Source organism: Olea europaea, chromosome 10 (assembly GCF_002742605.1).
Source record: "Olea europaea var. sylvestris chromosome 10, O_europaea_v1, whole genome shotgun sequence".
NCBI classification, from domain to species: domain Eukaryota; kingdom Viridiplantae; phylum Streptophyta; class Magnoliopsida; order Lamiales; family Oleaceae; genus Olea; species Olea europaea.
Window position 1 is genome coordinate 43472699 of NC_036246.1, and position 11092 is coordinate 43483790.

General features: G+C 35.1%; 1 protein-coding gene across 1 annotated transcript; it reads left to right on the top strand.

Annotated features, from left to right (window-relative positions):
* The first annotated feature begins 7218 nt into the window (after positions 1–7218).
* Positions 7219–8632, top strand: LOC111402401 (heavy metal-associated isoprenylated plant protein 6-like). Its single transcript, XM_023030676.1, has 3 exons — positions 7219–7519; positions 7610–7691; positions 7823–8632. Exons 1-3 carry the CDS (start codon positions 7508–7510, stop codon positions 8416–8418), a joined length of 690 nt encoding a protein of 229 aa, XP_022886444.1. The 5' UTR covers positions 7219–7507; the 3' UTR covers positions 8419–8632.
* Positions 8633–11092: the final 2460 nt, after the last annotated feature.

The window sequence follows — 11092 nt, forward strand, 5'->3', positions numbered from 1 at the left end:
AGAGGAGTATCATCATCATCATCAGCATCATCATCCAAAATGGGAGATGCTGAGGCTGGCCGTTTGCGGCTTGGGGCACTTTTAGCTGCAATGGGCTTGGCAGCAAGAGAAGTCGATGGACGGGCAAATTGTTTAGCACGAGCAGAGGAAGAGGGACTCCTAATGGACACAGGAGTGACCAAAACAGGAGAGGTGGAAGAAATATTTGGCTGCTCCAGTAAATGGAAAGCACGATTGGCATCAGTCACAAACAATCTGTGCTTCACTGATGGTCAGAGTCGTTCAAAAAGGGGATGGATGGCACGGTTAGGATTCAAAGGAGCTAATGAAAAGCTGCTCGTCAAAAGAATATTGCGAGCATTTATAGCCTCTGCCTCTGCCTTATTAATGGTGTGGAAGCAGTTTATCAAATTCCTTGAATAGTAAGGGGGAACAGGCCAAGTTTGGCCAAAATCAAGTTGGCAAGCAAAAAATTGGGAAGCATATATTTCTACCCCAGCTTTGGCATTGGTCCCAGTCAAAATATCATGGAACAACTCCCTCCCGGTCAAAAACTGAATCCAAATGAATAGAGAGGTGCTTGCACTATCCATAGTGGATGGAGGTTGTACATAATCTGGAGTCAAAAAAGGAAGAAAAGGAAAGAAGGAAGGGATTGAATCCAAAGTATAAAAGAATGAAAAAATGTCCCTTCTGGACATATTTACAGGAGTCAGGGGATCAATGACTAGCTTATAGCAGCTAGTAGAAAGACTGGAAAAAGATGGAGCACCGAGCGATGGAAAATAGGCTCTCAACCACATTTGAGTGAACCAAAGAGGCCCACTGCCAGTGGGAGATGCACCATTCTTCAATTGGGATTGAAGAGAAGCCATGCCTCTATGGAGGGCAGCTAAAAAGAAAGAACATAAATTCAGAGGCATACCACGCGCCAATTCGTGCGCTATGGGTAAATAGCTCAGGGAGGGCTTTATGCTTGGCACACACAAAATGTATTTACAAAGTCAAATCAGAAGAAAGGCCACTCGCTCAGTATGGGAAGGCTCAGCGCTCGAGTGGTTATGAAGGGTTTGCAGGCTTGAATAAGACTCGGTGAGGCCTTCACCAAATTTTGGGGCGATACCAGAAATCAAAATATCAGGGAAAATGGTATCGCCCAAAGGTGGCAGCTTTACTAGGGCCCCAACATCCCTTAAGGTAATGGACATGGGACCAAGAGGAAAAACAAAAGTATTATACTCAGAAGACCAAAAACTTAAAGCGATTGGAAAAAGTACTGGGTCAAAAATAGGGGGTTGAAGAGAGATTTCTAACAAATCAGAAATCCTAATATTATCAAAAATTGCCTTAGTAGGACCATGGTCCACAAGGCGAGCATGCCATCTACGAAAAACGACATCAGATTTAGGTCAAATGCGAATACCTCTTTCGCGAAGTGGCCCCAGCGGCAAAGAATTTAGAAATGGAGGGCCCTGATTATAAGGGAACAGCTGACCGACCGCCACTTGTTCGATGGCCTCGACATTGTTGAATAGAGGACCTAGATAGAACTCATTGAGTTCGACATTGGCCGGTGCAAGGAAATTCGGAGTTATATATGGCAGAGTAAGGAGTTTCTGAAAGTCTTCGAAACTGAAGGAGTCACCAGACTGGGATAGAGTTTTTCAGAGTTACGTAGCAGAGAAGCAAGGAGATGAACAGTAATGTTGCGAGAGAGAAGTACGAAAAAATGAGGCGTGATTTAGTGGTGCAATGAAATGGCGTATTTGGGGGTTATAAGGGTTTGCAAACGTCGCACCTTTTCAGGCTATGGAAGAAAATAATGATTGAAATTTTTGGGAATTTCGAATGTTGCTGGGAAACACAAAGTGAATATGGCAAAAATTAATAATTGGTATTAATTTTGCCATATTGGGGGGTAATTGTTGACACACAAAAAGTTCAGCCCAAGTTGAATAGCCCAAGGAATAAAACCCAATTAGAAGATCCACAAAATCAAATAGTCCAAAGAACGACCCAATCGGCAATGCAGGATAAAGGCCCAAATAAGAAAGCCCATGAACGCGGAAATACGATCGCCCAAGATTGCAAGTCACCCAAAATTTGAGCGAATGAATTGCCATGCAATCGCCCAGAGCTGTGACTCTGCTCTCATCCAAACATTCGAGTCGCCCAACATCTTAGCAAACATAAGAAGTTATGGTTACCCAAAAGTGCAGTTAATGAAATAGTTATTATGTAGTCCTATCACGTTCCACGATTCAAGGAATTCAATTGAAGACGGTTGAACGACAAAAGTAATGGCAGTAGTTAGAGAAGGCAGTTCCATGACAAGTTGGCCACTACAAGGAAAGTGGGCAGTTATAGAACGATCAAGTAGTTTTTAAGCGGTTGATCACGAAGAAATCATCCGGGGAGTATAAAAGGAAGAAAAGATATAGAGCAAACGACCCCAAATCAAACACTCTCAAACAGAGAATATGTAACTTTCAATTTCTTAGTTTAGATTTAAACACTTCTTTTTCAGTAACTCTTGTGCTTGCGCCCCTTGGAGGCATTCTGTTTTTATTTCTCAATTGTAAAGTCATCGCCAATAAAAACACCCCTTTTTGGGATTTTGTCTCAAGAGGCTTGTTCCTTACACAATCGTCTGATCCCTTTTTAATTGTTAGCGACTAAACCGTGCGAAATAGGACTAAGAAACTTGTGTTCCCATGACTTCAAAAATTAATACAAATATAAAGAAGTTCACACATAAACCTGAACAACATGAACCGATTCTCAATCAATTCAACACTCTCGATTTAATCTTTTTACATTTTTCAAGATAATATTCGGGTCGATTTTAAAATATTGGTAATGTGTATATTGAGAAATGTCAATATTTTTATGAAATTTCTTGGAATTAAGGATCCCCCCCCCCCCCCAAACAATCATGTAGGGCATGCATGAATATTCTCATAAACCTATCGACACTAATACGAAGGGATTAGGTACATTTTAAAATTGTCTAGAAAAATAAGCATTTCTCAATTTGGGCAGTTAGAAGTATGGGCAGGTCCATTATTATAAAGGAAAATTGACGTAAACAGCACTAAAATAGAAATAACACATTTATATAATCTTTATTTTGTAGATTCTGTTAATAAAAGCAAAAAGAAAAAAGAAAAATACATGACATTCTTAAAATAAATGAATAAATAATGACAACTTCTACATGTGCTGGTAACGAAAGTCATTATCAGCTTCTAATAATTTTACCTAAAGTCAAGTTTCTATCGAATGAGAAGAATTCATTTTTTCTGAACAATGTAGAAGTGTAGTAGAAACAAAAGTATACAAACAAGTTCAAATTATTTTGACACACTAGAAGAATTAAATTTTGGTAGAGCTTATAAAAAAGTTTGGCAAATGAATTATTGCTTCTAAAATTTTTGTTAGTATTCCACTTAAATTTTAGAAGGTGTTTGTTTGACACTCATTTTTATGAAAAAAAAATGAATTATAGCATCAGTTTGTTTTCCATTCTTTTCTCATTAAAATAAAAAATATGACAATTATCCATCACATTAAACCATCAAATTTGAATTTTTATCTCTTGTGTGGGGTCCATAACGACTATATTTTTCATTCTCATTCTCACTCTTATGAAAATGGAAAACAAACAGGGCCTTAGAATAATAGATTGATGGAGAATACGTTGATGAAAAATAATGAAAAGTTTTTGAGTTAAGTGTAATATTATTTTAATAAAAAAATTTTAATTAAAAAGAAGAAAGAAAAATATATTTTGATAAAAATAATAATTAAACGGAACCTTAATATTGTATAAAATTTATTTTGTCCTCGGATTCCGAGGCTATCTATTTCTTACGTGTTCAATTTTATGGGTGACAAAGGGACCATGTGCTAGGTCCAATAATTATTTGTCGTGGCAATTTTTGTAAAAGCGAAAGCGGTGTTTTTCCCTTACATTTGACCATTCCGTTTTGGCTGCACTTAATCATAATTCATGAATCACAATTTCTTTTAATATTTTTTAAATATGCCAACATATATTAATTAATAATGAAAATAGTTATGTCAATCACTCAATCAATCAATCTGACAACACAAATTAGGGAAAATTGTAGGTGTAGTCCCAATCCTTTTCGTTATTTGCAAACTGTACTTCAACCTTTACTTTGTGTCAATTACGATATCAAACCTTTCAAATATTCTCATTGTAAGAACAAAATGACAGAAACTATTAATCAATCCGTTAGTTGACCAAAGTCAACATCTCACCCAATTTTGATTAATTTTTAAAGAGCACAATGTAACTTTAGATTTCTCATATATATTAAAGAATTAAAATATGTTAAATAAAAAAACTAGAAATAAAAAAGAAAATAATTGGGAGATTGAGACTTCTTCTTCTTCCTACCCCACACCAAAGTCCACTCACACCACCCGTACCGACGACCTACACCCAACACACCCAAACCATTGAACCGCCACCATCACCACTACAAACAATCCATACAGTGGCGGATCTAGCTAGTGGCGAGCTAGGACGATCTCCATAGTTGGATCCGTCGGAAGCCATATTTTTTTGTTGAAAGTAGATTAAGATTTTAGGTTATATTACTAACAATTCTTTTTTCTTCCAAATTCTCCCTGTAGCTGAAGTGATTGGATATTTCTTCACATTATGAAGGTCTCGGTTTCGATTCTCTTCACACCCATTTCATTGTGCAATTTTTTTTAGTTTACAACAACTACCAAAATTAATGCAATAGGAAGGAGTTGGATGAGATTTGAACCTTGAACCTCTACTATAATCATTGAAAGTCTGACCACTGTGACACCTATTTTTTTGGTACTTAATTCAACAACATAATATATATTACATTTACTATGTTTAATATAATTATAAAGATTCAAAATCATGCTCTTCCTTTAAATTATATAATACTTGACAACAATGTTATTTGGTAAATATATAATTATTCTTATAACACAATTATATATGTTCAGTATGTACAAAATAATTGTTATATTTAAATTTTTTTAAGCCTTGTTTTATTTTCATTTTATTTTCAAAATATATTTTTATCTATCTTATTTTTAGCCATAAATTTTTCGAATAAAATAATATTACACGCAAATTGAAAACTTTTTTCTTATTTTTGACATCACGTTCTCCATAAAATCATTATTTCAAAATGTATTTTTTGTTAAAAAAACACGTTAAACGGGCTCTTAATACTTTATTGCGGTTGACAGTCGACAATCAACGACCATCCGTGCTGACTTAAAATCCTAGATTCGCCACTAAATCTATACCGATACCCCGCCCACCCAACCAACCAAACCAAAACCCAAAATCACATGCAATCGCTACTGCACTGCTCCATAATTTTTTGGGGCCTAGATTTCAGCCCCAATTTCATGGCACCAATGATTCCTGTACCTTCCCCACCCCACCTGTCCTTAAAGATGTCCATTTCCATTTCCATTTCCATTTCCATTTTTAAAGCCGTCCATGGGGGAAATTCCGACTGGCCTTGTGGTTTGAGCCTGGGTTTGATCCGAAATGAGAAGAATAAATGGTGGAGTTGTACTTTATGTGGATTCGTGAGATGATTTGGTTGTGGTGGGTTGATGATCATCGATGCATGGCGGTCGTCGGCGTCGAAGGGCCTGGATCTACAATAATGGCTACACATGTGGTTTTGGTTTCTGTGATGGCATGGTAGCGTGTGGGATTGGAGTGGGAAAAAGTGGAAGAAGAAAAATAACTTTCCAAATTATTTTCTTTTTTGTTTTTTTATTTAATATATTTTAATTCTTTAATACAAGAAATCTAAAGTTACCCTTTTGCCATCTAAAAATTAGTCAAAATTGGGTCAGATCAACGGTCTCTGTTATTTTGTCCTCACAGTGAGAATATTTGAAAGGTTTGAAACCGTAAATGATATAAAATGAAAGTTAAGATAAAACCTGTAAAAAGTGAAAATATTAGGGACCGCAGCTGCAATTTTCCCCACAAATTATACCGATTTATGTTATTACAACATGATTAGATTAGCCGACTAAACCAAACAAAAAGCACAAGGGAAGTGCTACATGTACATAATTATCTACATAATGGTGTTCATAAATACACATGGCACTGAATCTAACCTTTAATTCAAATCTCACACTTGCACATCAATAATCGGATGATTATCATATCACATTATGGACACCATTATGTGCAATAATTATGTACAAGTAGAATTTTTCAAAGTACAAATCTATTCGATAACCAATCTAATCATGAATAAATAATTGAAAAATTAGAAACCGTTAAACTAACCTAAGAACTTACTCGTTCAACCTCAAAACCAATCGGTTCTCAAGTAAAATTATTTGATTTTTGATAGACTCATTAGTTGAACTTTTGATCTTTTTACTTTTTCGAGAGGTGAATTTGTCGAAAAATACTTGAAACCAAACTTAGCTCGGAAAATCAAATTTGTTATTGTGCTTCGACCATTCGTTATTGTGTGCAGTGAGGATTACGTGAAGTGACTATCGGTTGACCACGTGGAGGGTCCATTTTGCGTAGTCAACAAATTGACTAACGGTTTCTGTCATTTTATCCTTGCGATGAGAATATTTGAAAGGTTTGGATCCGTGGATGACAAAGTGAAATTTGAGGTAAAGTCTGTGAAAAGTGAAAATGTTAGAGACCGCAGCTGTAATTTTCCCCACAAATTATACCGATTTATGATATTACAACTTGATTAGATTAGTCGACAAAATCAAACAAAAAGCACAAATCAATTTAATAACCAATCCAATCATGAATAAATAATTGAGAAATTAGAAACTGTTCAACTAACCTAAGAACTTACTCGTTCAACCTCAAAATCAATCGGTTCTCGAGTAAAATTATTCGATTTCAATAAAATCATTAGTTAAACTTTTCACCTTTTTACTTTTTCCAGAGGCGATTTTGTTAAAATAATAATAATAATAATAATAATAATAATAATAATAATAATAAAATTGAAACCAAACTTAGCTCGGAAAATAAAATTTGTGAACGATCGTATGAAGATTCACGCCTATATTATTAGTCATTTAACGCGTCTATATATGTTGTTGGGCATGTGGGGGTGCATGGCTCATAATCGTACGACCGAAGGGTTAATTTGAAATCCAAATCCATTTGATTGTGTATGAAAACACTATCAAAACTTGGGAAGGTTAGTTGTGCCTATCAATAACAGCACATGCAAACAGAGTAAAGAGTCAGCAATGTACCCCTACGCACTCCTACCCCACCCCATAGACAGTACAATCTTGATGATTTTCATGAAATTCAACATGACAAAGCTCCCACTCCAAAGTTCATATTGTTGATTATAGAATTATACATTTTCCTCTCTCTCTCTCTCACTCTCAAACTTCTTGTCAAAATCAATTTACTCTGTTTTTCTCTGAATTCTAGATCCATCACTCCTCACTATCAACCATGGCTGAGAAGGTATCAATTTTGATCACAACCCAGTAATTTTCACTCACTTTTATTTGATTCTGCCTATGTTTTGACCTTCATTTTCATTTGATGTAATAGAAAACTGTAATGGTGCTGAACGTTGATCTCAAATGTCCCTGCTGCTACAAGAAGATCCAGAAAATTCTCTGCAAGATTCCTCGTAAGCCTTCCTTTTTTATCATTCTTTCAAGAGAAGCTGCTTTTGAGCAATAAGCAATATTTTGGATTATGACATACATTATTTTTTTATTTTTGTTTATATTTGGTGTTGTGAAAAATTTGGGACAACAGAAATTAGCGACAGGACTTTTAATGAGAAGGAAAATACAGTGACAATCACTGTAATATGCTGCAGCCCTGAGAAAATTCGAGACAAATTGATCTGCAAGGGTGGCAAGATTATTAAGAGCATTGAAATCAAAAAGGAGGCGGCTCCCAAGCCGAAGGATGATAAGCCGAAGGATGACAAGCGGAAGGATGATAAGACGAAGCCGGCAGAACAGAAGCCGAAGGGGGCCGAGAAACTCGAGCCGAAACCAGAAGCTGCTGCCAAACCCAAATCAAACGGCAAGGGAAATGCACCACCACCGGCGGCGGCGGAGAAGCCCAAAGATGCTCCTAATCCTCAACCACCGAAGAACCCTGCACCAGTTCCACCACCTGGAGTGGGATTGCCACTGGTTTATCCAGTCAATCCTTGTTGTGGGCCATGCTACGAAGGTCGCGGCGGCGGGCCATGCTACCATGGTTATGGATTTCCGCCGCCGCCCTCACAGGTGTCTTACGACGGCAACTATGGACCTGGATATGTATACGGCAGGCCTTGCTATGTTTCAAGGTGCGATTACTTCAGTGAAGAGAACTCTACAGGGTGTACAATTATGTAAATAAGTTACATAATTTTCATGATAATTGGGGTCTTTCTGTTCTGTTCAAGATTTTCAATGGATCTTGGGTTATATTTCAAAAATTTAAATATTGTTAAAATGATAGTCATGTGAGTGGGGGAAAAGGAATAATTTTAGTTAATTACCATATTTCGTCGGTGGCCACATGTTTATTTATTAATATTTGGTTATAATATAAGTTGTTATTAATAAAGTCTTCTACTACTCATTTGCATAATTGCATTTCCAATTTTTGTTGTTTATCTTTTCATTTTTTCTTTTGCCAATTATTTCATATTACCAATTAAGCCCTTGTTTTATCCTCATGTTGGGAGAAATAATGCATTTTAAATAGTAGATTAATGAAAAATGTGTGGTTAAAAATTAAAGAAAAGTTTTAAATTTGCGTATAATATTATTTTATTGAAAAACGTGTGATTAAAAATGAGTTTTGAAAAAATGAAGAATCAAACAAGGGCTAAGAGACGAGAAAGAAAGGGACCAAAAACCTTCTAGTAAAGGTAGCAAATGCATCTTTGTTTAGGTCCCGTTTGGTAGTACTTTTTCACCTTTATTACTCGAGTAAAGGGATTATTATTTCATTATTTTAGCCATCATTTTTGACTTTTCACTCACATATTGCCCCCATTTTTCTTCTAATTGTCAAAAAATCAATTATCAAAATTACTATCAAACGGGCCGTTAATCAAAGTGATGATTATGATCCCCCATTTTTTCCTAATTGTCAAAAAATCAATTATCAAAATCACTATCAAACTGGGTGTTAATCAAAGTGATGTTATTTATATTGGTTAAAAAAACCCGTTTTCCTAACATTTTTACAAGTTGACGCGTAATTTATGATGACTGGGATTTAAAATGTGATTTACAAACGATTTTGGGGGTATATGTGGCATTTCCTTGATGGTGGGCAAGCGGAATAATTAGTCAATTACCATAGTGCGTCGGTGGCCAGACGAGAGGCTATGATAAGAGTCTTGTGCAATTATTGGCATTTGCAAATTGCAATCTTGTTTTGTTCATAATTCTTCATTTAGATGGACACGAAAGAGGAAAAAATCGAGTAACGTTGAAGTACATTCTCAAAATTTGACAATAATACTAATTAGACTCCAACAAGATTTTTATATTTATTTTGGCAGAAAATATAACAATCAAACATATGTTTTCTCTCGAATTTTCCAGAAATATGCTAGGGATGAAAACTTTATAGAATAACATTGGTTTAATTCCCTTAAAAATGTTTGTCACATTTATTGAAGAAAATTTACCTTTTAGGAAAAAGGCTAGAAGGGTCACGAAACTTCGTGCACGCCTAAAGACCTCCCCTTGTAGAATAAAGATGGATTTTGCAAGGCTCCTCATGGGGTGATCGAGTTAGTAGAATAGATGAGTGCGAAGGCCTTTGGTCACGAGTTCGATTTGCTCTACCAACACTTTCTCGATCGAGCTTCTCGCATAGGACTTGCCTAGTGCGGTTTACCTGACTTGCGTGATTTGCAGGCTATTGCGTCAGCCCGAGAGTTTACCTAGTGCGCACCCAAAGGATGGCTGAACCCAACAAAAAAAAAAAAAAAAAAAAAAGGAGATGGATTTGCAAGAAATGTAAGTAACTAAAAGGCATCTTTCGAAGAAATTTTAATTACCGTTTGATTGTAAATATGGAATTGAATTGAATTGAAAACGAATTTCAGGAAATTGAATTGCCTAAAAATTGTTTTCTTGAGAATTGTAAATTATTGTGTTTGATTAGTATAATTTTCCACGTGAAAAATATTGAAATAAAAGTATTTTTTGGTGTTCGTTTTGTTTTGTTTTACATGAAAATTATCGATTAAAGGGATAGATTTTAATGGTATTGAGAATGAAATTTGTTTCCATTGTCAAAAAAAAAAAATTCAAGAAAATCATCTATCTTTTTGTGTTCGTTTAGCTTTGTTTTACATGAAAATTATCAATTAAAGAAAAATAATTTTTTACAATAATTTTTAAAATTTGTTTCTATTGCAAAAAATTAATAATAATAATAATAATATATAAATAAATAAAATAATAATTAGAAAAAACGTGTATAGTAACCGGGAGGAAAATCAATTCTCACCATATTGGTGAGAATTGATTTTCCCACAAAAGCAAGAAAATTGCACTTCCTAATAAAATCAAGAATCTAAATTCCATGGAAAACTAAACCCTATCAAACAACTAAAAGTTGGAAAATGCAAGGTAAATTTTATTTTTCATGGAAAAAATTAACCAATCAAACACTACCTTAGTGTTTAAAAAAGAAAGGAATTTTAAATTAGGTTTCATAATGCGAACCTTCAAATGACAGCAGGGCCAGAAAGAAATGGCAAACCAATGCATTAAAGTGGTGAAATTTGACTGTGTTTGGGGCTAACATTTGTCCGACTCTCGTGCCAAACTTTGGGGGGGCTTCGAATAACATAATTGCATTGTCGATATAATATTATGGGTCGTTTGGCAAGGACGTTGACTCTGCTTTTTGTAGAAGAACTTCTTGAAAATATTATCTTACTTCAATTTCTTTTAAAAGCTCTTCTAGCAAAAAAGAAAAAAAAAAACACTTTTATGTATCTGAATCGGACGGCGTTTTAATTTCTTTTTCCTCTTTCATCAATTCCATGACTATATA

Excerpts from the sequence above, each read along its gene's own strand:
- LOC111402401 (XM_023030676.1), top strand. Across the intron at positions 7,692-7,822 it reads AATTCTCTGCAAGATTCCTC|AAATTAGCGACAGGACTTTT; the intron begins GTAAGCCTTCCT and ends TTGGGACAACAG.